The sequence below is a fragment of the Girardinichthys multiradiatus genome, chromosome 13 (genome assembly GCF_021462225.1).
Source record: "Girardinichthys multiradiatus isolate DD_20200921_A chromosome 13, DD_fGirMul_XY1, whole genome shotgun sequence".
Classification (NCBI taxonomy): domain Eukaryota; kingdom Metazoa; phylum Chordata; class Actinopteri; order Cyprinodontiformes; family Goodeidae; genus Girardinichthys; species Girardinichthys multiradiatus.
In genome coordinates, this window is record NC_061806.1 from 35,294,659 (window position 1) to 35,319,519 (window position 24,861).

General features: G+C 37.9%; 2 protein-coding genes across 3 annotated transcripts in view; one reads left to right on the forward strand and one right to left on the reverse strand.

Moving 5' to 3' along the window:
* The first annotated feature begins 427 nt into the window (after positions 1–427).
* LOC124879535 (bcl-2/adenovirus E1B 19 kDa-interacting protein 2-like protein) lies at positions 428–13,044 on the forward strand. 2 transcript variants are annotated; one of them, XM_047384156.1, is made up of 15 exons: positions 428–609; positions 2,147–2,194; positions 2,306–2,388; positions 4,676–4,735; positions 6,458–6,517; positions 6,602–6,637; positions 6,720–6,779; positions 8,077–8,160; positions 8,291–8,452; positions 10,514–10,759; positions 10,844–10,946; positions 11,040–11,171; positions 11,944–12,030; positions 12,143–12,241; positions 12,353–13,044. In XM_047384156.1, the coding sequence occupies exons 2-15, from the start codon at positions 2,154–2,156 to the stop codon at positions 12,375–12,377; spliced, it is 1,278 nt and encodes a 425-aa protein (XP_047240112.1). In that variant the 5' UTR covers positions 428–609; positions 2,147–2,153; the 3' UTR covers positions 12,378–13,044. The 2 variants fall into 2 exon arrangements, with proteins under 2 accessions (XP_047240112.1, XP_047240113.1); XM_047384157.1 differs by having other exon boundaries at positions 6,723–6,779.
* Positions 13,045–16,441: 3,397 nt separating this feature from the next.
* The window catches only part of cdc42se1 (CDC42 small effector 1), a 33,653-nt gene continuing 25,233 nt past the window's right edge, over positions 16,442–24,861 (reverse strand). The window contains exons 4-5 of the mRNA XM_047383743.1: positions 23,951–24,022; positions 16,442–21,774 (exon numbers count right to left, since the gene is read on the reverse strand). Of these exons, the coding sequence (XP_047239699.1) occupies positions 23,954–24,022 (69 nt within the window). The 3' untranslated portion in view covers positions 16,442–21,774; positions 23,951–23,953. The remainder of the gene's footprint in view (positions 21,775–23,950; positions 24,023–24,861) is intronic.

Sequence of the window (24,861 nt, forward strand, 5' to 3'; positions counted from 1 at the left end):
TTGCAAAAAACAGCTGGCAATAAAGTAAATAAAATTATTTGCAGAAACAGAAGCAGAAACCAAGCCATTTTCAAAGCAAATCTAGTTTAAAAAAGGTAATTCCAAGCAATCAGTGACTCAGTGAACACGTGCAGTTAAAAGTTTATTACTGCTGTTTTTGTTTCCTGAAATGTAAATGCCATTTAAACTTTCAGTCTGCTGCCAAATCCCAGTCCTATGAGACATAACTGTCAAACCGCAATAATATGAGTTGTACAATCACATTTTACCATGCAGACATATTCAGCAGGCAGCAACATGCACGCTGGTGTTTCCACCCAGTCACGCCTGCTTGTACAGTCAGGGTTACCACAGCAACAGGGCGGGACCCTTATTGCTGCAACACACCTCCGTTTTCTTTATATCTGGAAGTACAGACAGGCAGAGAGGTAAGACCCAAGTGGGAGGAGGGGAGAGGAGGTGTCAGAGTCCAGTCATAAACTGATCTGCTGAATTACCAGGTATAGAGCAGGTTCTCTCACAGATCTCCTGCTTTTGTACCGGAACCCGTCTCACCTTTCCTCACCTGTTTCCCCTCACCTGCCAGCTGACAGGACTGAGGGAGCTACTGTAAGTCTGCTCAGTTCTACTCTAAAGCAAACTTTTATGTTTTTTTTCTTTGGGGTGGGTCTTTCATTTTGTAGCTCAATCTTTCTCTATCATTGATTCTAGTCTGCCTATTGCCAAATAGGAGCGTTATCAATGCGGATTACAGTTATAAATGAGTGTGAATGAGTATGTAGGTTAGGTTTGTTTTCCTGGTTAAGCTCCAGTGAGCAAAAAATTTTTGCAGCAACATTTGTCCAGCGTTGTGTCAACAGTTCAGTTTGTTCTAGCTGTTTCTCATTTCAGCGCCAGGGCTTCTGAAATACCTATTATTAGTTAAGGTTATCTGAAAACACGTTTTAATTGTGTAAATAGGCTTGCTGTTTTTAATAATTATATCTAAGACCTACAGTTGTTATCAGAAGTTTCCATACTCTCATCTTCGGCATGGATGTCATAATAATTGAGTTATTTTTAACATTTGATCCATTAGTTTCTCATTGGTGATCATGATTAAGTGCAGTGGTAGTTTCTGTTTGTGACATAACAATTATTTATTTGCACTGATTGGATTGACCAAAACTCAGAAGAATCCAAAAGTCCAAGGAACTCGGTGAAGATTCAAGCAGAAGTATTAACTGTCCCAACCTGACACAAGTTGCGTCAAAGCTTATTTATTCATCTGTCCCCAGGTTTCTACTGAATATGAAAGGAAACTGATTAGGACAGGTGTCCCTACACCATACCAACCCCTTTGTGAAGTGCCTTGAGACAACATGTGTTGTGAATTGACACTATATAAATAAAACTGAATTGAAAACTGAATTGAATTGGGACAGTGGTTCTCAATCCTGCTCCTCAGGACCTACTGCTCTGCATGTTTTAGGTCTTTTCCTGCTACCCAACAACCTGACTACCTCTAAATTCCTTAATGTTACTAAAAATGAACATCAATATGGTTGAAACTTGGGTCCCATCAGGTGATCCAACAGGTAAATGATCCCAAACACATCAAAACTGCTTTTTGGAAAGAAACACAGATTTTTACAGTATGAATACAAGTTAAGTGAACTCTACACATTTGACAAGAATGGTGAAATATCCAGCCAGAATTATGATAGAAGCTTTAAATAATGTGTTCCTATTAACCAAATATTTGTAAAGCTGTTCGTACAGCCAGTATTTAAAATTTCTACCGCGTCTAGATTAAAAAATACATAAAACCGTCAACTGTGCACACAAATCTTGTTTTTAAAGTTAATTTCAGCTGCATTTGGTTCAGTCAGTCAAAATCCCAAAATTAACATGAAATTCATGCTCAAGATGCATGTATGTAAACCTCTGAGTGTAGCTGTGTATGAACTGGTTTGGATGTGATATGTTTTATTTACTGAAAACAGGTTTGAGAAGGTGACACAACGGCTGTCAGCACAACTGTTGTTATTTTTGAGTACCTGCTTCTGTCGGCTAAATCAGGCTGCATTAGTGGTGTCTGAATCAAAAATTAAACAGAAACTGCCTTTATTCTTTGTACCATGAAGTTGTTTGTCCCACTCAACAGGAGCAACATGGAGTCTACAGGAGAAGAACAAGACAAAGAAACATCAAAGTAAGAGTTGACCCTCAAGACTTTTGATTTCTTTTATCTGGAACATAAAATTCCTATTGTTTAATCTCTAAAAATCTCAAAAAATACTACATCTACTGTATGTTTTTGCAGGATAATTCTGGGAGATCAAAACATTGAAACCACCCATCAACATACTGCAGATGAAACCACTTCTAATACAGCAACCACAACAGGTACAACCTGGACTCTCAAAGAGACATTCAATGATCCAACAGCTGCTAAACTGTCTTAAAGGACCCAGTCTTTCACTTTAGCTGATCTCCTCATAAAATCACAATAGTAGGCATGTTGATGTAACCTCTCCCAGAGGATAAATTGTCATGTTTGACTGATTAAATTGCCGTAGCATGAATGAACATTGCAGCTAAAAGGTGTGTTTAGCAGTTTGTAGAGTTTCTCACAGCTGTCATGTTTTCCCAAGTGAAGGAGAAACAACATTGTAAAAAACACTTGGGCTAAAAACTGATGTTCAATCTTGTTGTGCACGTATAGACTTACATACATTCTTCTTTAATTGCAGGAAAAAAATCCGGGATAATTTACAAGAATCCAAATTTTCGCTTTGAGTGCATTTTTTCAGTGGGGCAAAAGTCTTACATTAAGAAATAATTATTTTAAAGAAAATTACCAGTCACACTTTTTTCACGCCTAACAATTTATCTAAAATAAAAACATTTTTATTTTATTTATGCTTTTTTAAGTTAATCAGAGATATTAAAAAAAGTTTAATTGGTTATCCATGACTTCCTGGTTCCTTAGTTTTAAATATGGCTTGAAAAAGGATGATCCGCACCTGTTTATGTTTCCACCCTTTTTTCCATGTGGTTCCATTCACCTCAGTTGTATTTAAGTTCCTGTTTTCTGTCCCTTCGTTGTTGGGTCGTCATCGCTGTTTTAGCTGCTGTCTCCCTGGTTCCTGTCTTTGCTTAGTGTCCTGTAAGTTCATCATCCTTTTATTAAAACATATCCATCCACCATGTGCATGCCGATCTCCTGTTGCCTCTTTGGTCCTTCACCACCGTAAACCATGACAGAAAAAAGCCAATTTCTTTCAATCACTCCTCAAAATGGGAAAAACAAGACAACATGCCCTTTTAGTAAGGCAGAAATGTGTTGAATTTAATAAATAAATAATCAAAGCAGTGGGGAAGAGAGAGCTGAGCTGAAAAGCGAAGCTCTCTATTTACCGGTCGGTCTACGTTCCTACCCTCACCTATGGCCATGAACTTTGGGTCATGACCGAAAGAACGAGATCCTGGATACAAGCGGCTGAAATGAGCTTCCTCTGTAGGGTGGCCGGGCACTCCCTTAGAGATAGGGTGAGGAGCTCGGCCATCCGGGAGGGGCTCGGAGTAGAGCCGCTGCTCCTCCACATCGAGAGGAGCCAGTTGAGGTGGCTCAGGCATCTATACCGGATGCCTCCTAGACGCCTTCCTCGGGAGGTGTTCCAGGCACGTCCCACCGGGAGGAGGTCCAGGGGACGGCCCAGGACACGCTGGAGGGACTACGTCTCTCGGCTGGCCTGGGAACACCTTGGGCTCCCACCGGAGGAGCTGGAGGAGGTGTCTGGGGAGAGGGATGTCTGGGTGCCTCGACTGATTCAGCTGCCCCCACGACCCGGTCCCGAAACAAGTACGAAATAATCAGAGCAATGATTAGGAATTATAAGCCAACCGCAATTTTGCAAAAATAATGGATGAGGAACCAATAAAAGCTTTTCTGTAACACCATCACAAATTAAAATGTGTGGAGATAACTAAACTCTACCAGAACTTGGGCCAGACGTTCGAAAGGGCTCACAGGACCCAGGGCCCCTCATTTTGGGGCCCTAAAGTTTTTTGTTTTCTTTTTTTATTTAATGCACATTTAGCAGATATTGTATTTTATATGAAATTCATAGGGCCAAATTAGGTAAGGTGTTTTAATTTGTTGGATTTTTGTCAAGATAAACAAGTATTTTGAAATGATGACATCATCTGACCAAACCCAAGACTTTGGTTTATACTCCACAACTCCTTGGCTATTAGTGCTGGATGAGGACATTTCAAGTGAAGGTGCTGGTTAGTTTCTTCTTCGCCATTTTGGGGTACATCTTTTCAGGGACAACAAGGAGTTGTCTGCCAGCAGATGTTTTAAACCAACCGTGCATTAATTCATACCTACTGATGTGTAGGTCTACCTATCTATCAATCTACTGTAATTTACATGCGTAAAATAAATTTGTGTGGGTTAAGGGACGAATTCTGGTTCTAGTACAGGGGCCCACATCCTTCTAAATCCACGTCCTCCCTGATCAGAATCATATTTTGGTCAGACAGGACTAAAGCGGAGTTTTTTACCTACAAACAACCCAAACGGGAGGAACATGTTCCAGAAGAATCAAATATAAGAAGAATCAAACTTTATCCTTTATCTGAACTAAAAATTCAACCTGTCGCTTGTTTGCACGTGTCCCAACAGAAGACGAGGAAACTGGGGGCGACAGAGCTGCTATGGCAGTCCCAGATGGGGATTCAGCAGGTAAGATGGACAGACATACAGTACACACCAAATGTTTGGACACACCTTCTCATTCAAAGTTTTCTTTATTTTCATGACTATGAATATTGTAGCTTCACACTGAAGGCATCAAAACTATGAATTAACACATGTGGAATTATATACTGAACAAAAACATGTGAAACAACTGAAAATATGTCTTATATTCTAGGTTCTTCAAAGTAGGCACCTTCTGCTTTGATTACTGCTCCGCACACGTTTGGCATTCTGTTGATGAGCTTCAAGAGGTAGTCACCTGAAATGGTTTTCACTTCACAGGTGTGCCCTGTCAGGTTTAATAAGTGGGATTTCAAGCCTTATAAATAGGGTTGGGACCATCGGTTGTGTTGTGCAGGAGGTGGATACAGTACACAGCTGATAATCCTACTGAATAGACTGTTAGAATTTGTATTATGGCAAGAAAAAAGCAGCTAAGTAAAGAAAAACGAGTGGCCATCATTAGTTTAAGAAATGAAGGTCAGTCAGTCCGTACAATTGGGAAAACTTTGAAAGTGTCCCCAAGTCCAGTCGCAAAAACCATCAAGCGCTAAAAACGAAACTGGCTCACATGAGGACCGCCCCAGGAAAGGAAGACCAAGAGTAACCTCTGCTGCGGACGATAAGTTCATCCGAGTCACCAGCCTCAGAAATCGCAGGTTAACAGCAGCTCAGATTAGAGAACAGGTCAATGCCACACAGAGTTCTAGCAGCAGACACATCTCTAGAACAACTGTTAAGAGGAGACTGTGTGAATCAGGCATTCATGGTAAAATAGTTGCTAGGAAACCACTGCTGAGGACAGGCAACAAGCAGAAGAGACTTGTTTGGGCTAAAGAACACAAGGAATGGACATTAGACCAGTGGAAATCTGTGCTTTGGTCTGATGAGTCCAAGTTTGAGATCTTTGGTTCCAACCACCGTGTCTTGGTGCGGCGCAGAAGAGGTGAACGGATGGACTCTACATGCCTGGTTCCCACCGTGAAGCATGGAGGAGGAGGTGTGATGGTGTGGGGGTGTTTTGCTGGTGACACTGTTGGGGATTTATTCAAAATTGAAGGCATACTGAACCAGCATGGCTACCACAGCATCTTGCAGCGGCATGCTATTCCATCCGGTTTGCATTTAGTTGGACCATAATTTATTTTTCAACAGGACAATGACCCCATACACACCTCCAGGCTGTGTAAGGGCTATTTGATCAAGAAGGAGAGTGATGGGGTGCTGCGCCAGATGACCTGGCCTCCACAGTCACCAGACCTGAACCCAATCGAGATGGTTTGGGGTGAGCTGGACCACAGAGTGAAGGCAAAAGGACCAACAAGAGCTAAGCATCTCTGGGAACTCCTTCAAGACTGTTGGAAAACCATTTCAGGTGACTACCTCTTGAAGCTCATCAACAGAATGCCAAGAATGTGCAAAGCAGTAATCAAAGCAGAAGGTGGCTACTTTGAAGAACCTAGAATATAAGACATATTTTCAGTTGTTTCACACTTTTTTGTTCAGTATATAATACCACATGTGTTAATTAATAGTTTTGATGCCTTCAGTGTGAAGCTACAATATTCATAGTCATGAAAATAAAGAAAACTCTTTGAATGAGAAGGTGTGTCCAAACCTTTGGTCTGTACTGTAGGTCCTAGTGTCATATTCATTTTAAAGACAGGAGGACCATCTGTAGAACCTTCAGATTTCTTTTGTTTTAAGGTGAGGAAGAAGAAGTGGAGGTGGTAGGAAGAGAAGAAACACCTGCTGTAGATGAAGACGGTGAGGAACCCGGTGCAAGATTCTTTATAATCCCAACTTCAGAAATATGTCTGTTCTCATCAGTTTTATTCTTTTTACTGTCAGGAGGGCACACCAAGCAGGTGTCTGGATTTCAAACAGGTGAGTGTCCTGCCTACCTCTTTCTTGTTCTTCTTCCTCCTCAGTTTCCTGACTTACTTCCTGTGTTTCTCTTGTCGATTAGCAGCAGAGGAGTCTGAGGAATCACAGCAGAAGTCATTAACATCCAGCAGAGCCAGACCAGGTACACAGGAAAAGTTTTCTGCCATCCTGCAGTTTGTCTCTCATTTTCTTTGTGTGTTTTTTAAAGTTTTAGGAGTCTTGATCAATAGTTCAGGTTTTTTATGGTCTTTAAGATTTTCTTACTTGGCTCCTTTTACATTTTGAGTCCAGTTCTTCTACTTGAAATACTGTTTAATATGTTTATAAAAAAAAAAAAGGAAAGTGGATAAGTTGAGGACAAAAAAGAGGCTTAAATAAAGCATTTACAGCTTTACTTTAAAGGCGTGGGTTTAATAAATATAACAAAAAAAAATTTATATGTAATGAGGGACTTGAGAGATACATCCTCCTTTAGTTGACCATCCACTGTATGGCATGTTTTTAGATATTTGCTGTTTGGGAATCACCTTGTTGGTGTTGAAGTATTGTTTTCTGTCTATGAAACTAAATTATTTTGGTATTTTTATTGCTTCACCCACATAAATTGTAGATGTTCATGTTAGCATCAATGGTGTATCAAAACATCTCAAACTCATTTTATATATAATTTATCCCCTGGGGAACATGTCAGGGCCAGATTTTCTATTTTGGAGTTAATAATTAATTCAGATAATATCTGCTCTCAAAAAAACAAGTCTTCACATAAACGTGCTTCTTGTGACATCACAGAAGGCATCTGATTCGAGTTCTTTTGAATGCATCCATTTGTGTTTTTTTCTTATTTCCCTTTATATTTACTTGCTTTTCGTCAAATTTGTCCTTCAGAGGTGTTAAATTGTATTCTGTACAGCTGCAGTGAAAACCTTCTCCAAACATTTTGCAACAATAAAACACATGGAAGCAGATTATGAAGAAGACCAGCGGGGACTGGAAGGGAATTCAAAATGCTTCAGATCCTATGTCAAAATGTCAACTATCACTTGTCCACCATAATGCTGACTAATGCCAGCTGATCTATTGTTGTGCCTCGTGTGATGTCATTGACCCACATTCACACAAAGCAGAAACAGCAGGATCTCTTTTTGCATGATTTTCCCTTTTAAAACTTTGTATTTTGTGAAAGTTTCATAATCCACTACCCTGCTTGGTTTTTATTGACAGTAAACATTTGTTAGTGAAAAGCTGGATAGATTCTTTAATCTGTGCTTACATTTAACGCACAATAAATTATATAGAGGGATGCTCAATGTCAAGTAGAACAGAAATATAGACATGCACATATTTATTCCTGATTTTAGTTACTGTATGCAAACTGTAAGTATATACCTTCTGAAAACATCCTGATTGGTCAACTATGTGTCTATCATTTCTGCTTGTAGCTCCCCCCAGCAGTCTGCCTCTGACAGAGAAACGACAAATGAAGAAGAAAGTGTTGGCAGCACCAGCTTTGAGTCTGTCATTAGGTGACAAAGACATGATTTTATCATTTTTTTAATTGTTTTTATTTATTGACATCTCTCTGCATCAGTTGTCACAGTGTCACAATTTCGTTCTGTTGTTTGATACTTTAAGATGATGGTATTTCTTCTTCAGGTGGCAACGCATCGATAACGTCTGACGACCTACAGTCAGTCTTCCTCTCCCCCTCACCCGAGGATTTAGAGGACACAGGACTCGATTTTGATTTGGACGCCATTGAGACGCCGTCCGACAGCGAATCCCTGCACTTCCCCATCTATGACCTGGATCTTGAAGGTGCCTTTATGGAACAAAATCATGAGCAAATAACACAAAATACATGTTTCACATATGGGAATCCCTCTCCACATATGAAACATTTTCCCACATCCATTTCACATGTGGAAATTAAAACTTTCTGCATGTGAAGCATTTTTCAACATTTTAAATTACATATGGAAAATGTGAAATCATGTTTAACATGTTTGAAAACCTTTTTCATATGAAACATTTCCCAATATGAGTTTCGCATCTGTAAATTATTTCGCAAAGTAACGTGCGAAAATGTGAAATTTTTTTCCATATACAGGTCTTCTCAAAATATTAGCATATTGTGATAAAGTTCATTATTTTCCATAATGTCATGATGAAAATTTAACATTCATATATTTTAGATTCATTGCACACTAACTGAAATATTTCAGGTCTTTTATTGTCTTAATACGGATGATTGTGGCATACAGCTCATGAAAACCCAAAATTCCTATCTCACAAAATTAGCATATTTCATCCGACCAATAAAAGAAAAGTGTTTTTAATACAAAAAACGTCAACCTTCAAATAATCATGTACAGTTATGCACTCAATACTTGGTCGGGAATCCTTTTGCAGAAATGACTGCTTCAATGCGGCGTGGCATGGAGGCAATCAGCCTGTGGCACTGCTGAGGTCTTATGGAGGCCCAGGATGCTTCGATAGCGGCCTTTAGCTCATCCAGAGTGTTGGGTCTTGAGTCTCTCAACGTTCTCTTCACAATATCCCACAGATTCTCTATGGGGTTCAGGTCAGGAGAGTTGGCAGGCCAATTGAGCACAGTGATACCATGGTCAGTAAACCATTTACCAGTGGTTTTGGCACTGTGAGCAGGTGCCAGGTCGTGCTGAAAAATGAAATCTTCATCTCCATTAAGATTTTCAGCAGATGGAAGCATGAAGTGCTCCAAAATCTCCTGATAGCTAGCTGCATTGACCCTGCCCTTGATAAAACACAGTGGACCAACACCAGCAGCTGACACGGCACCCCAGACCATCACTGACTGTGGGTACTTGACACTGGACTTCTGGCATTTTGGCATTTCCTTCTCTCCAGTCTTCCTCCAGACTCTGGCACCTTGATTTCTGAATGACATGCAGAATTTGCTTTCATCCGAAAAAAGTACTTTGGACCACTGAGCAACAGTCCAGTGCTGCTTCTCTGTAGCCCAGGTCTGGGGAATGCGGCACCTGTAGCCCATTTCCTGCACACGCCTGTGCACGGTGGCTCTGGATGTTTCTACTCCAGACTCAGTCCACTGCTTCCGCAGGTCCCCCAAGGTCTGGAATCGGCCCTTCTCCACAATCTTCCTCAGGGTCCGGTCACCTCTTCTCGTTGTGCAGCGTTTTCTGCCACACGTTTTCCTTCCCACAGACTTCCCACTGAGGTGCCTTGATACAGCACTCTGGGAACAGCCTATTCGTTCAGAAATTTCTTTCTGTGTCTTACCCTCTTGCTTGAGGGTGTCAATAGTGGCCTTCTGGACAGCAGTCAGATCGGCAGTCTTACCCATGATTGGGGTTTTGAGTGATGAACCAGGCTGGGAGTTTTAAAGGCCTCAGGAATCTTTTGCAGGTGTTTAGAGTTAACCTGTTGATTCAGATGATTAGGTTCATAGCTCGTTTAGAGACCCTTTTAATGATATGCTAATTTTGTGAGATAGGAATTTGGGGTTTTCATGAGCTGTATGCCAAAATCATCCGTATTAAGACAATAAAAGACCTGAAATATTTCAGTTAGTGTGCAATGAATCTAAAATATATGAATGTTAAATTTTCATCATGACATTATGGAAAATAATGAACTTTAACACAATATGCTAATATTTTGAGAAGGACCAGTATGTTCTGTGCAGAAATTTACCCAAATGTAAAACAAAGATTTTTCAAGTCACTCATTCTTCTATAATCATTATCACTGTTTCTTTTTGTTTCAAACACATATGAACATGTGTTTTGTCCACAAGGCTGACATGTCAGAGAGATGATACATCTTTTCATATTCAAGTGAGAGCCTGTCTGGTTTCAGCTCTGTTTTCTTCTTCAGATGACCTGCAGCGACTCGGTGTGGCCTCCTGTCACCACAAAGCGTCTGGGTCCAGCTCCAGGTCGGACTCTGGACCTGGTTCTTTACCAGGGCCTGACCAGTTTGGACTGGGAGCTTTGGAAAGAGAGGATGTGGTGGACAGTGAAGGAACCAGGTGGCGTTGCTTCACAACAGGTGACCCTCCTCAAGAGTCGAAGGTCAACATGAGCGTCCTAGAACCTTATCTCAGGGTGCTGTCACACGGAGGTTCGACCTGCTGCCTGCATACTGGTTTACCTGTTTAACCCTTACCCATAGCTTTTAACTATACCAGCTGCTGTCATCTCTCAGGTTACTATGGAGACGTTCAGAATGACATCATTGTGTTTTCCTCCTGTTACCTTCCTGAGAACAGTCTAGAAAACTACCAGTATGTGATGGACAACCTCTTCAGGTCAGACGCTGAAGCTGATCAAGTAGCAGACTGATTTAAAGGATGACTTTGATCATGTTTCTTAGATATTTCTGTTTTTTTTCTGTCTGTCAGGTTTGTCACCGGGACCCTGGAGCTGATGGTGGCAGACAACTATGTGATCATTTATCTTTGTGCTGGAGGTCAGAAGGAAAAACTCCCAGGAATCGCCTGGCTTAAGGAGTGCTACACCACCATTGACCGGAGGTAACGGCAACACAGAACAACACAGAAAAGATCCTAACATTTTGTGAATCTGATTCTCTCAGTCAGAAGATGACATTTTCAAAAGTTTTGCTAGGTTTCTCTCTTTTCTTTTACACCATTTCATAATTGCTAATGGATGATCATAAAATCCTACTGCTCCTTAAGATATGGAAATAATTCTGCTCTTTTCTTTATCTGGTTAAAATCTGGAATTGGGATAATCAATAATTTAGAAATAATTTAATATCACAATATTAATTTGAATGTGTGAACAACTTTAAATGATTAAAATATAAATCAGATATTTTAAGAGTTACACATGAACCATCTGTTCGTCTTGGCCTTTATTTCGGCTGTTGTGTTATTTCAGTAACATACCAGTAGAGGGAGAACTTTCTCCACAGAGAAAAATAGCAAATTTAACTAAACAAAACAGATCCCACAGAAGATCATTTACATAGCTCAAATTACAAATCATGTTCACTAAAATTTGAGTTTTTTTCAGTTCATGTCATAGATTTGGCTCTGTTTTCTCTTATATTTTTGTTTTGAGTGATATACAATTAAATCATATACAGTATTCCCTCTGTACTATTTTCTTCCAAGTTCATCAGGTCTGCTTTTTCTGACAGGCATTTAAATCCGCACTGAAAATAATTGTTTTAGGCTTCAAATCAGCTGCATTTAGCTGTTTGGAGAACAGTCAACTCTAATATCAGAGATCTAATATCTAAAATGTTTTTCATCCTTCTGGATTCACATCAATTTATAGGTTGAGGAAGAACCTGAAGGGACTCTATGTGGTTCATCCCACCTGGTACATTAAATTTATCATGACCATCATCAAACCCTTCATCAGGTTTGCTGCCTCTTCTTCTTAACAAATCAGAAAAACTTCAAAATAAAATATTAAAGCTTAAAGCATTGCAGTAAAACATAGACCTTTCTCTCTTTCTGTTTCACCTGTTTAGCTCTAAGTTCAGCAGAAAGCTTCAGTTTGTCAGCACGCTTCAGGAGCTTTCTCACTTCATCCCTATTGAGCATGTGCAGATCCCAGACTGTGTCAGACAGTGAGTTATGGATTATTTAACTAACAGAGCATATTAAATCCTATGAAGACTAACAACAAACTGTGTTTAAGATGAAATATTTAATTAATGATTGCTCTGATTTTATTGCAGGTACGACCAGAACCAGTCCAGGTGAAGGTCAAGAACAGCCTGAATGGATCAAAAATATTCCTCTCTGTCGTATTTATTTTATCTCACCCTGCAGGAGGAGCTTCTGCATCTCCAGGACACCTTCAGTGTGTGTTTCAGGATGAGGATTACACAAATCTTACAGTTTTTATCTTGTAAATTCTGTTGAAAGAGGTGGCTTTGGTTCTTAATATATCAAATAACTCACTTTTTTTCTATTCCAAAAGGGAAGAAGAGCATAATGCAAATTAACAATGAACACAAGCTACTGGATTTTAAGATTTTATCAAATATTTAACTTATTTTCTTGTCCGAATTTCAACGGAAAAGTAATTTCAGTTGTCAGTTCTTCTGGCCTGAAGCGCAGTAGATTAAAATTGTGATATTACTGCTGTAACAACTATTTGTTAAACACACAACACAGTTGTATATTTGTCCTTGGATGTTATTAACTTTATGTGAATCATCATTTTGTATTACTAACAGAGCTTTTACTAAAATCCTTTTAGATTTTGCACATTTTTAGTCATTTGCTCCATAATCTGGTGACGGTTTATAAAACTTGATATGTCTGCACTTTCAGTGTTATGAACACAAGTTTATTCATCAGACCCATCGGAATATGCGGTTGCTTATTTTTTCAGATTAATAAAAATAAAAGTGGTTGAATATTTTATAGCTTGACAGAGCCCCATGTGTTACATTTAAAGTTTATTTTTTATTAGGTAAAATTTTGTCTTCAAGGCTGATGTTTCTGTTTACATAGAGCCTTTTTTTTTTACTTTAATACATCTAAATAAAATCTGCCCCAGCCAACGCAGGATGTCTACCTGAACACATTATCCCCCAGTGTGAAACATGGTGGTGGCAGTATACCATGGGGATGTTTTTCTTCAGCATTTACAAGGAAGCAGGTCAGAGTTGATGTATAAAGCTTAATACAAGGAAGAAACCCTGTTAGAAGATGAAAAGTCTTGAGACTGTGGTGGAGAGGTTCAACTTTAAGCAGGAGATTGGCACTCACCAAAGAGCCAGAGGTATAATGGGAAGATTTAGCAAAATGTTTGCAAAGAGGAGTAGGCAAAATGTTTAGTTTGAAGAATGATATGGTTCACCCGTTGTGTCAGATAGGTTCAATTTCCCCTGTTTCACCTAGAGGTCATGTAATCCAGAGGGTGAAGCAGAGGAACACCCACCATGAGGAGATTTTCTTTTGTTTCCAGGTGTACATTGAATCTGCTTTTAAATATTAGTCAAAACCCTGGATGCACATGGCAATATGTGACCCCCAGCTCCACCAACCACATACCGCTGCAGTCGGACAGAAAACTTGTATCTCCAAAAATGTCACTTTTCAAGAAATAAAACAATACATCTTACTTTCTGTTTGGTCAAAGCTACATAATCTGTTTGATACTTTTCATAGGAAATGTTTCAATAAAACCGCAGACAGATGTGAAGGGTGATCAGCAGTAGGAGACGTAGAAGGAGTTGATTTTCACAAGAAAATAAAACTGACTAAAAATGGGGATAAAAGGTTTTTTTCCCCAACAACAAAGATTTAATACTGTGGATGTTATCTGCCTTGGGGCCTCCCAGCAGGTTGATCTGGCTCTGACCACAAGTCTCTGCGAGCAGTTATCTGGCACAGCAGGTCTGGTCCAGATCGTTAAGGAAAACATCAGAGTGTGCTGCCTGTGAACACCTTCAGTCTGAGCAGGAAAAGGAAAACTCTGGTCATTTATAAAAAAAAAAACGGGAAAGCATGTAACTGTGAATGCAAGCTTTACATATGCTGGAATAGGAACACTTTAAGACCATAACCACCTTCTGGAGTTCTTCACTAGTTAAATCATGACATAAATCTGAAAAGACTTGTTCAAATGAAGGTTACGTCAGAGCTGGAGTGAGGTTACAGTAATGTCAGGATGTATACGAGATCCTGTGTGTCTGAGTGGTCTGTATGGACCGCTTGTCAGGATGTGGAACTTGACAGGAAGGAGGTGAGGTAGCTGCTGAGGAAACTCCACAAACAGGAACACAGAGCAGATCATGTGTGAGTCCCAGTTCACTTTAGCTGATGGTTTCTGCTGGCTTTCAAAGCCATCACAGTTTATACGTATGAAGAAACTGCGTCATGTTTACTGGTTTTGTTCCTCTTTCTCCAGGGTTCTATGTTCCTCCATGTATATAAAGCACATAAGAGGAACCTGAAAATGGGGAAGTAACTAAAGCACACTGGGAGCACTGGAATGGCTGTTACATGTGATAGCTTACGTCTATTGTTGTTTAAATCTTGCAGTTGGTGTTTCTGTCGTATTAGATTTTTTTTTTCTTAACAGTAGAGAGATTAGTTAAAAATATAGTTTTATATTTAAAACCCAGCTTAGAAAAAGAGAGATGGCATAAGTGCAATTTTCAAACCTAGCCCAAATTATTCTAGACAAGTTATAAAACACATAGATTCTTAGTTTGCTCAAAAATATGGATAAAGTCTGTTGTCTTGTAGAATATGGTGGAATATTTCCAGTCTCCAGAGCCTAATAATGCATGCGAAGATGAAGATATGATGTCAAATCCAGCAGGATGAGCAGAAAAGGTGTCAGAAAGCGTCACTCCATTTAAAGGTTGCTACGGTTACCTTGCTGTTCCATCATCAAAAAAGTAAAGACAATAGGAGCATTGTGATATTTTAGGCTAGGGGTCCATAATCCTGGTCCTCAGGACCAAAGGTTCTGCATGTTTTAGATGTTTCCCTGTTGCCACACACCTTAATTATAACGCTTAAATGAGTGGGTGATTAACAGGTTTCTGCAGCATGCTGAAGAGGTCATAACACATGAAGAACAGTGGTCCCTGAGGAGCAGGATTGAGAACCGCTGTTTTAAGCAAATTTCACACAGCATGATTAAGTTTTGTTATTTGAAGAAACAGATGCTGATGTCCTTGTCAGGAGATCAATGCACCTTATAATACCTAAGAAATGACACTCCTAAACCTTATTTTTCAACAACTGTCAAACCAGCAAACTGATTTAAAATTGTAACACAACATTAATGCTTTTACCTCAGTTTCTATGCATCCATGCAACAAATAAATGTGTTAATTTCCTAATTTCCTTAATGATGGTTTATTCTGCAATAAACTCTAGCTGCTGGAGCACAGAGATCTTGTAAGATCTTGGACGTTTAGTGTGTGCATGTGTTTCCACACACTCAGCTCCAAACAAGCCAGCAGCAACCACATCTTTCATTTTTCCGCCCGTGTTGTTCCCCCGTCCTGGACTCAGGTTGCCGTGGAAACGCAGAGTTTAACCATCATTATTTCAGTCCTGTGGTCTCCGCGCAGCTGCTTGTAATAAAACGTGATCCTGAAGTGTGACGCAGTGTTTGAACTGGGTCAGAACATGTAGTAGTAGGACCGACTGCGCTCATGTAAATATACAGAACAAAACAAGGAGGTTCTTTTAAAAACCGCTTGTTATACTTAATAGTATTTCTGTTTGAAGAAGTATTCCTAACTATATTTGCTACCTTAGCTCCACCATCCTTCCAAGATTTGAAGTTTTACTTTGCAGTGTATCATTTGTAAATATTTTTTTCAAAAGGACAGAGAAGTTAGAAAAAAACAACTTTATGCCCTTATTCTTTAAATTGTACTGAGATGCTCATATATGCACACTCTGCTGACCAAGACAGTTGAAAAGGCCTTCATCAGGACATTAGATGGAGCTGAATTAATGTTCTATCCTGTAAGGGATGATCTTGCAGTTGTTAAACTCTGCTGTTTACAATGTTTACGACTCTAAGGCTGTTATGATTAACTGTTTATTTAGCAGCATGCAGCATTTCCAAAACTCCCAATGCCAATTTATTGTCTAATTTGGAAAAGCTCAGCCATGAAATGTTTTATTTAGTTTGGAAAAAAGGTTTAGTTGCATCTAAAGAATTTAAAACTGGCACATTATCTTTTTTGTCTTGAAGATCATCTCTGTTATTGCCTAAACTCCCTGTTATGTTCATTTTTATAATAAAATGCTCTTAACACACACACAGAGAAATGCGGAGGGACTCAAGAAGAAAACAGCAGATTTATTCAGCCGCCATGAGACACTTATTACATAAGAAAAATAAAGTCTGTTCTGTTCCTGCTAAGGAGGAACAGGTTACATAACAAAACCCAAACTGCAAATACAAAAAAATACCATCAAACACAATTCCCCTGTTCATAACACAATTTATATATATTCACTGCATATGAAGGTAAAGACCTTTTAAGTAATCAGGGGAAAATTTTATTTATCTTTAATGATAAACACAGCTGGCAGTTAAGATTTGATTCTTAAATTGAAAACCAAATTCATATTAAATTCTAATAATTTTGCCTTGAAGCTAAAGATAAAAAAACAGAATTTTTTTAAAACATTCTCCATCTTCTGTTTGAAATTTGAGTTCAGATAAAACAGTCAGTCCAGTTAAAGTTTATCACGTTCCAGACCTAATTGTGTTGTAATATTAAAAATACACCTATTTCAGATATCAGGTTTTATTCTACTTCTATGTCATCTGCAAATAACCCAAGGATGATTCAGGTGTGTTTTAATTTGTTCCTCAAATCTTACTAAATTAGCAGACTGTCATTAGAACAACTTAAAATAGATTGTGAACTAAAAGCACCACAAAGCTGAGCTTTCAGATGAAGCCAACAAAAGGTTCTTTCTCAATTCTTTTAATACATTTAACACCCATAGATTGATTCTTCAGCATGTAAACATGTTCATCTCTGGTTTGGACTGCAGGACCAATAGATGTTCTGAGCTTTGTGATGAATACTTTACAGATTATACACGCATAGAGCACTGATATGTGACATATTCAGACAATAATACAACAGTCCTATTTTACAAAACAATGAAACGCACATGGATAGTTTAATAATAATGACTTAAGAGATAAGAATCATATTTCTGCTCCTGCTTTAAGGTGAGTCTGAGGAGAAAAGTGTTTTCCAGTGTTGTTGGACTGTAAGTGTAGATGGGAATCAAACAGGAAGAGGAAGAGGAAGGGAGAAACAGTGGTCAAGATAAACAAAAGGAACTACATTTCAGCACCAAGAGAACAGGTTTGAGTTTCCACGAATTAGAGGAGGAGTAATAAAGATGGGGACAGAAGGTCGACATAAATGTGAAAGCTTTTCATCTTTTTGAACTCCAAACTCGAAGAGGATGGGAAGTCTTCAAACAAACATGTGGTGTCCAAATGGAACCAGAGCCATTCATAAAGGGTCTGTTGAAACCAAAACTATTTCCTGCATCACTTCAAGCATCTGAACTGTGAACTATGTTTAAATGTTCACAGCTCAAATGTAAATTGTAAGACTTTCCGCTGGAGATTTCAAGGTCTGTTTGAAACATAGTTTAGGCAAAAACTTAAAGTTTAAAAGTTATTGGGGGAGCCATAAAAGGAGCATAAGAAGCCATTTCTAAACTCACACATTGAGAGGAGATTTCTGAACATATCATGACCAGAAGCTGCAGCTCAGAATTTCCCTTAAAACAGAAATTCACCATCTTTACTGTCAATTGCAGGGAAGAAGTGGACGGTCACTATGACAGCAGCAGAGCGGAGGAGGAACACCGTGACTCATCAGTTTCCATGCAGACCTGGGATTTCCCTAGGTAAGTCACCAATGTCAAGCAAAGTTCAGTTCAAGTGTTCTTAACTTTAGGGTACTCCTGCATTTGTTTTTGCTTTGGTTCTTGATTTAACTTGAAAAAAAAAAAAAAAGAAAAAATGTTTTTCCACCATGCTTAGCAAAAAAAAGAAAATGGACCGGGAGACTGCTGCTTTTCTAACCTTCGGTCCAACATTTCAGAAATGCATCTAATGCTGTCTAATAATTTAACTTGGTGGAAACATTTTAAAGAGTATTGGCCCGAGCACCGAGCCCTGGAGCATCCCGTAACAAATGATGTAGAGTGACAAAACTTTCTCATTAACATAAATAAATTGGAACCTATCAGACACATTATCTAAACCGAATCAAATCAAACAAGACAAGTATAGGCGTATCTGAGGCTATAAGAATATCTTTAATTACTTTCAGCAGCTCAGTTTCTGTGCTATGATGAACTCTGAAACCTGACTGAAACTCTTCAAATTAACTGTGGCAGTGTAAATGCTCACATAATTGATATCTTTCAAGTAATTTACATAAGAAATGGGGTTCACATATAGCTCTGTAATTGGTTAGGGTATTTGAATTTATAGCAAGTGTCTTGAGTAAAGATTTGCTGCAACCTTAAAAACCTGTGGTAAGCAGCGGTTCAAAAAGTATAGGTCAACAATATCTAAAATGAGTGGTAATCAAAGGAAAACCTAAAGGTAAAAGTAATTTGATTGGAAATTGGTCTTAACATACAAGTTGAAGGTTTAGATTAAGATATTTTATCAATTCAGGGATCTTCACTGGATCAAAACAGTCTGAATAGATCAGGTATTGCATTAGCTGCAGCTCTGAATTAAATCAAGGAACCTACCTCAACTGACTGATTATCTTCCTCCCCAGGGGAGCAACATTTTTTGTTTTATAAATGTAACATTTATTTAGAACATATGAGCTAAACCTTTAGCTATTATAAAAACAAGGATGATCAATAGGAACTCTGTTTCAGAAGAGTTATGTTTCATTTCCTCCCCCCCTGTATGATAACGTGACACCAAACAATGATCTGTCATGTGTAGCCCACCACTTTTAAAGCAGTGATTAACAAGGCTTTTGAACTACAACTTTTCCAACTTCCTTCAATAGCTAGGTGAGGTGTAGTGAAGCATCAAAATTAGCTAAACACCCTCCAATTGTCTGCTCAAATGTTTACAAACAACAAACACATTAAATAAACAGTTTTGAGTTTTAAACCAGACATTTTCTTTCCCTTAGAGCAGCTAGCTGTGCTGCAGTGCTAATGCTAGCTTCTGCACATTGAGGAATGACAATGGAAGAATTGTGTGTAGCAGTGTTTTTCTTTCATTTCTGTCTTCCTCTACAGCAATGATACACCTGACATATTTCATGAGCATTTTTACCATTAAAAGTTGTTTAAATTACTGTTTCATGCACTTTGTAAACCAATTGTTCAGCTTCCTGTAGCAGTTAGCTGTGCCTCGATGCAAAGGCTAAAGATAAAGATTCAATTTCAGCAGTTACTTTTTATTTCTGTCTACCTTTATAAACAGTTAAATACATTTTTCACAAGAATTTTAACAATTCCACCACTTTTAAAGCAGGAGTTTTAAACCACCAATTTTCTGTAACACCTAGCTGTGCGACATTGCTAACTCTAGCTTCAACAAACATTCATGTTTGAAACTCAGTTCAGTATTTCGCTGTATTATTGCAAAAAGAAAAATAGGATTAGCTTTATACCAGTATTTTTTCAACTCCCAAATGGAAATCTTCCACATGTATTTTGTCATCTCTGTCTGGTTTGATTGAGACATTTTTGGACCAGAAAAAGAAAATTGTCCAGATATTTGAATTACAACGAGTCTGGGCTTTCACTTCCATTAAAGATGTGAATGTATAATACTTTAAAACTATAAGATACTGAGTGAGATGACACTGAGCTGACTTTTTCTTCCTCTTCTCAGTGTCTTTATGGTGTGTTACATAGCGAACTGACACATTTGAACCATGATGTGGGTACAAAATTCAAAGTATAAAATAAAGTATTTACAATAAAAATGTATTTCTATTTTGAATTCTTTAAAGGGACTATACATTTTTATTTGGTACTGCACAAGATTTATTTCTTACAAAGTGCTAGAATTAATCTTTCTGATTAACCATAAAGCAAAAAACCTGAACAGATTTTATATAAAAAAATCATCTAATGTAAATATTGTAGTTCAAAGTGTCTCAGATTATTTTTCAGTTCCACAATATCTCAAAGTGTTTTTTTTTTCTCTCAAAAACATGAAAAACAGAACCTTTGACTCCATCCACATATACACTTAATGTCTAAAATAAAAAAAAATAAAAAAATCTGAATAAGCAAAACTAGATAATTAGGATTGGGAGAAATGCCAAAGAAAACGAGCAGAATAAATTTTACAAATATCACACAATAAATCCCAAAACACAGCATGAAATTACAAATAACAGATTTTCTTTTAAGTCAAGCACTCACAAGATAAAGCAGTCAAACTGTATGTCCTCTACCAAATGCAGCATTAAATGTATTAAAATAATAGAAATATCTTAAACAGTGAGGGCAGAAAACCATTTTCATTTCCCGAGCCAATACTGGGATGGGCTGGACAACCTCTTAGAGTAAAACAAAGAAAAAAACTGAAATTGGGTTGTTTATATTTAAACTGGGAACACTATGACACACACATTTACATGTCTGTGCTTCTTTTCTATCATTTTTAGGACTGTTGCTGACATAATGCAGTCCCATGACCCTAAACCTGGTTCTCTAAAAAGAGAGGCCAAGGACTTGCCCTAAATGTCTACAAATAAAATCACTGACGTTCCCCACAAAGTTCAGATATAGAAAACACAAACACACACACACACTCCTCCAATTCAACACATACACACTTCAGTCCAGTGTAGCAAAGATTCGTGGGACTTTCCTGTCTCCTTAAAACAAGAGTCTGTTGTCATAGAGCCCCAGAAGCAGGGGATGGCCAAACTGAAGCATTCTGGGAAATGATGTCTAGTGATGTCCATGGCACACCTATTGAAACTAAATGGTTGGGAAACAATAAGCCAACACAGATTCTGAATACAAAGAGTTTAGCAGAATAAAACACCTTGGAAATTAAGATCCATCTGGGAAGTTTCCAAGATCAGAAAACAGTTAAAAGCTGTTCTTATATTCCTGATTTGATTTTTATTATATAGTAACTCAGTTTTCTGTATTTCAGTAAAAGATGCTAGGCCCAGTGGTGGTAGCTCTTTGTTTAATTTAATACTGATGGGAGACACCTCAAAAGATGAACATCCTGTATAATTTCCAACTAAAGTGTAAGAATGAAGTCTTTTGAGGGATTTTTTTCCAGTGAAATATAACAGTTGGGGCAGCTTTAAGAGTCTGAGTTCCTAGCTTTATTATACAGGATGAATTCTGGAGCTGGTGCCAAATTTAACCCCCCAAAAAGAAAATCTCTATAATTCTTGTTTGGCTACCAATTTTCAGACCTGACCAGGGAGAAAAAAATAAAACATTTTTTACACTTGCTCAAACATTCTGAAATGAAGGTCGCAAGGGGGCAACTGTTGCTCAATGACACATCAGTAGGGCTGCTGGGTGGTTAAAGCCATCAGCTGGATGTTGGAGGACAGGTTCAGAGTGCGGAGGAGGTCAGTCAGCTGGTCTGAGTCAATTTAATACAATCCTGAAACATATGAAACAAAAAGTCATGGAGTGGAAATTTTAAATAAAAATGTTCATAACTCCCTCAGCATTATAATTTAAGGCTACATTTCTCGTCAAAACTATGTAGCAGTTAATAAACAAATGCACATTTTTCTCATTTAAAATCATTCAGCTAGCGAGTCAGTTTAAGCTTTAATATTTCACATTTTACCAAAACAAATGTAAATTTCCTGCCTGTAAATCAAAAACAGGGTGATGTTTCGGCTTTTCACAGATTTCACCATCCTACAAAGATTAGTCAGAGGGAGCTTTTATCATGATGGCTTTCATGGTGGACACTAATAATAAAGCAACATCGTGAGCAATACTAATATCAAAACATGTGGCACCCCATAAATCTTATTATATTTCTTAATGACTTTGCTAAAAACAGTAAACAAATAAAAAAAATCAGCTCCACAACATTTGAAAAAGTGGTTTATGAGAGTTTTGAGCTGCTAATTTTTCAACCCCATGTAGCAGCTAGCTGTCCAGCAGTGCTAACACTAACTTTTACACGGTAATGACACATGAAATGTAGGTGTTTGCCATATTGTTCTTTTATTTCTGTCCTTTTCTACAGCAGGGCTACAAATAATTTTTTGTGAGAATTTGAAAAGTCCCACAACCTTTAAAACAGTGGTTTATGAGTTTTAAACCTCTGTTTATAAAACCTTTATGTTTAGTCAAGTTGTTTTATCTTGCAGCCACCACAAGGGTCACAGAGGCCCACCATACCTATTAATAATTAATGGTTAATAGAGTGATAACTCTTCTAATTTTTTTATTTGTGCCTGAATAGTTAAGACAGTTGTTATTCTACAAAAAGGAACATCACTGTTAAAACTGTGTCCTGGGTAGACAGATGAGTTGACAAAAAACTACCTAAATTACATTCTAGTTCAATTGTCCCTTTAGTTTAAGGTGACCACATTTCCATAATCAAATCCGGTGACATTTTAAGCTTGGACATTAAAAGACTGAAATGTTATCAAGATATTATGAAAATATTTGTACAGTTACAGTTGGGATTATTTTAAAAATATTTATTCATTATTAAACAATAAATACCAAGTGTAGTAGCAGCACAATGTCTATCCACACTTGTTAGCATTCCCTAAGAGTAATACAATGAATAGTAGAAGTAATGTCAGTCTATTTTCCTACTCTCTTTAACTCTTCCCATTTTCCTCTGCTATTTCACTATTTTCTTCTAACAGTCTATCTATTTTCCTCCTGAAAAATTACAGTTTAACAAATAAAATAAGATTTTTGTTTCAGATACCCTTTAGAAGTGGGTTTTTTAGATGAGAAACTAGGGTAATTCGATTCTCTCCCTCCTCATCATTCTCAGTTCATGCAGTTCTTGCCTCATTCAGTTTCCCTGTCACTAAAAAAAGTTTTTTTTTTTTTTCAATATTTCTTTTAGGATCTCTCCCACTCTCCCTCACTCATTTGGGCCATCATTTTTTGTAAAACAAAAACAAATCACAGCCTTATATTTTTATCTGGGCACGGCCACAGAGCAAAGCTTTATCACAGCAAGGATCAACCCAGTCGCGGTCAGCTCTTCTTCCTTCATAGTAACGTTAACAGCAGTGTGACCAGCTACCGTAACAGATGTTGTTGCATGCAACATGCACACTCACGATTTCAACCCCCAGCTACCGTAATACCAGTCTACACGCAACATTTGTTTTCTCATTCACAAAATGCTAAAATGAGGGACATTTCCGGGCACAGCTTTATCCAGGGACAGGTCATCTGAAACACGGACCGTCAGGGATGTCTGGTCACCCAACTTTAGTTACCAAGTAAGTACTTGTAACTTGGTCATATTTAACTTTTGGTTCAGTGAAAGGCCATACAAAGTCAGAACAACAGCAGCAATTAAGAAAATAAAATGTTTGGTGTTTAAAGCTGTACATTTTTAGAAACATCAAGGCACCAGCTCCCCAATGGCCCTACAAGGATAAGCGCATAAGAACAATGGATGGATGGTTAAAAGTTCTTATAAACTGATGATTTAGAGTCAATTATTTGCTGATAAATGTTTTTGTGTTGGGGCGAGGGGGTGAGGGAATCTGATTGTCGAGCTGTTGTGGCTTTGTCCTGAAAGCCAGAGTAGTTTAGTTTAGGTGTTGTTGTTTGTTTACCGGCTATAACAGGCTGTTCCTGCCATTCATGTTGGGGCCTTTAGACCTCATCTGCTCCTGAACAGACCCTGACTGTAAAACAAAACAAAAAAGACTTTTGTTATACACTACAAGGAAAAACACAGCACATAAAAACAGATGTAAATTAGCCATTTAGAAATATTACTCTACATCATATTAAATAAATTAAGATGTTTTATAATAAAATTATATAATATTATATAATCATATAAAATTATAAAAATATTATTTATTCTAAAGACATTTTGGCAGAGATACTTATATTTTGATTATTTTTATAAAATGATTAATCCGAATAGTTACTGATTCATTAATTATTTAAAGCTTATGGACTTATTTCTGTATGTCACTTTAATTCAAACAGGTGAAGTCATTCTCACAGTAAACATTCTTCAACACACATGCGGAAATAAAATGCATATGATCTGGGTCGTTTTAGATGCTCATCAGACTCAAAAGAAAGAGAAAAAACGAAGCAAGCATGAGCAGAGACATATTTAACCTCTGATCTCACTATGAAGGAAGAACACCAGCTGACTCAGGCCAAACTAGGAAACTGATGTCATGTGTTGATGTCACAGCTCTTAGTGCATTATACTGTCAAATGTGACTAGCTTTATTTACCTTTTCATTGATTATTATTTCCATTTATGACATGTTGAATGTCTTTTTTTAATTTGCAGATGAAATGTAAAGTATGTTTTTTTATATCTGTAGTCATTTTTTATTACTTTGATGGACTGACCCTCACCTAACCAGAAATTTGAAAGTATGGTGTTACTCAAAGATGCACATTTATCAGCCTGATGTTGAATTTTATTCTTATGAGCCAAAACCTCAATGAACTTTTTTGTTGGACTCTGCTCAGCCTGAAATACATGTAGGAAAAG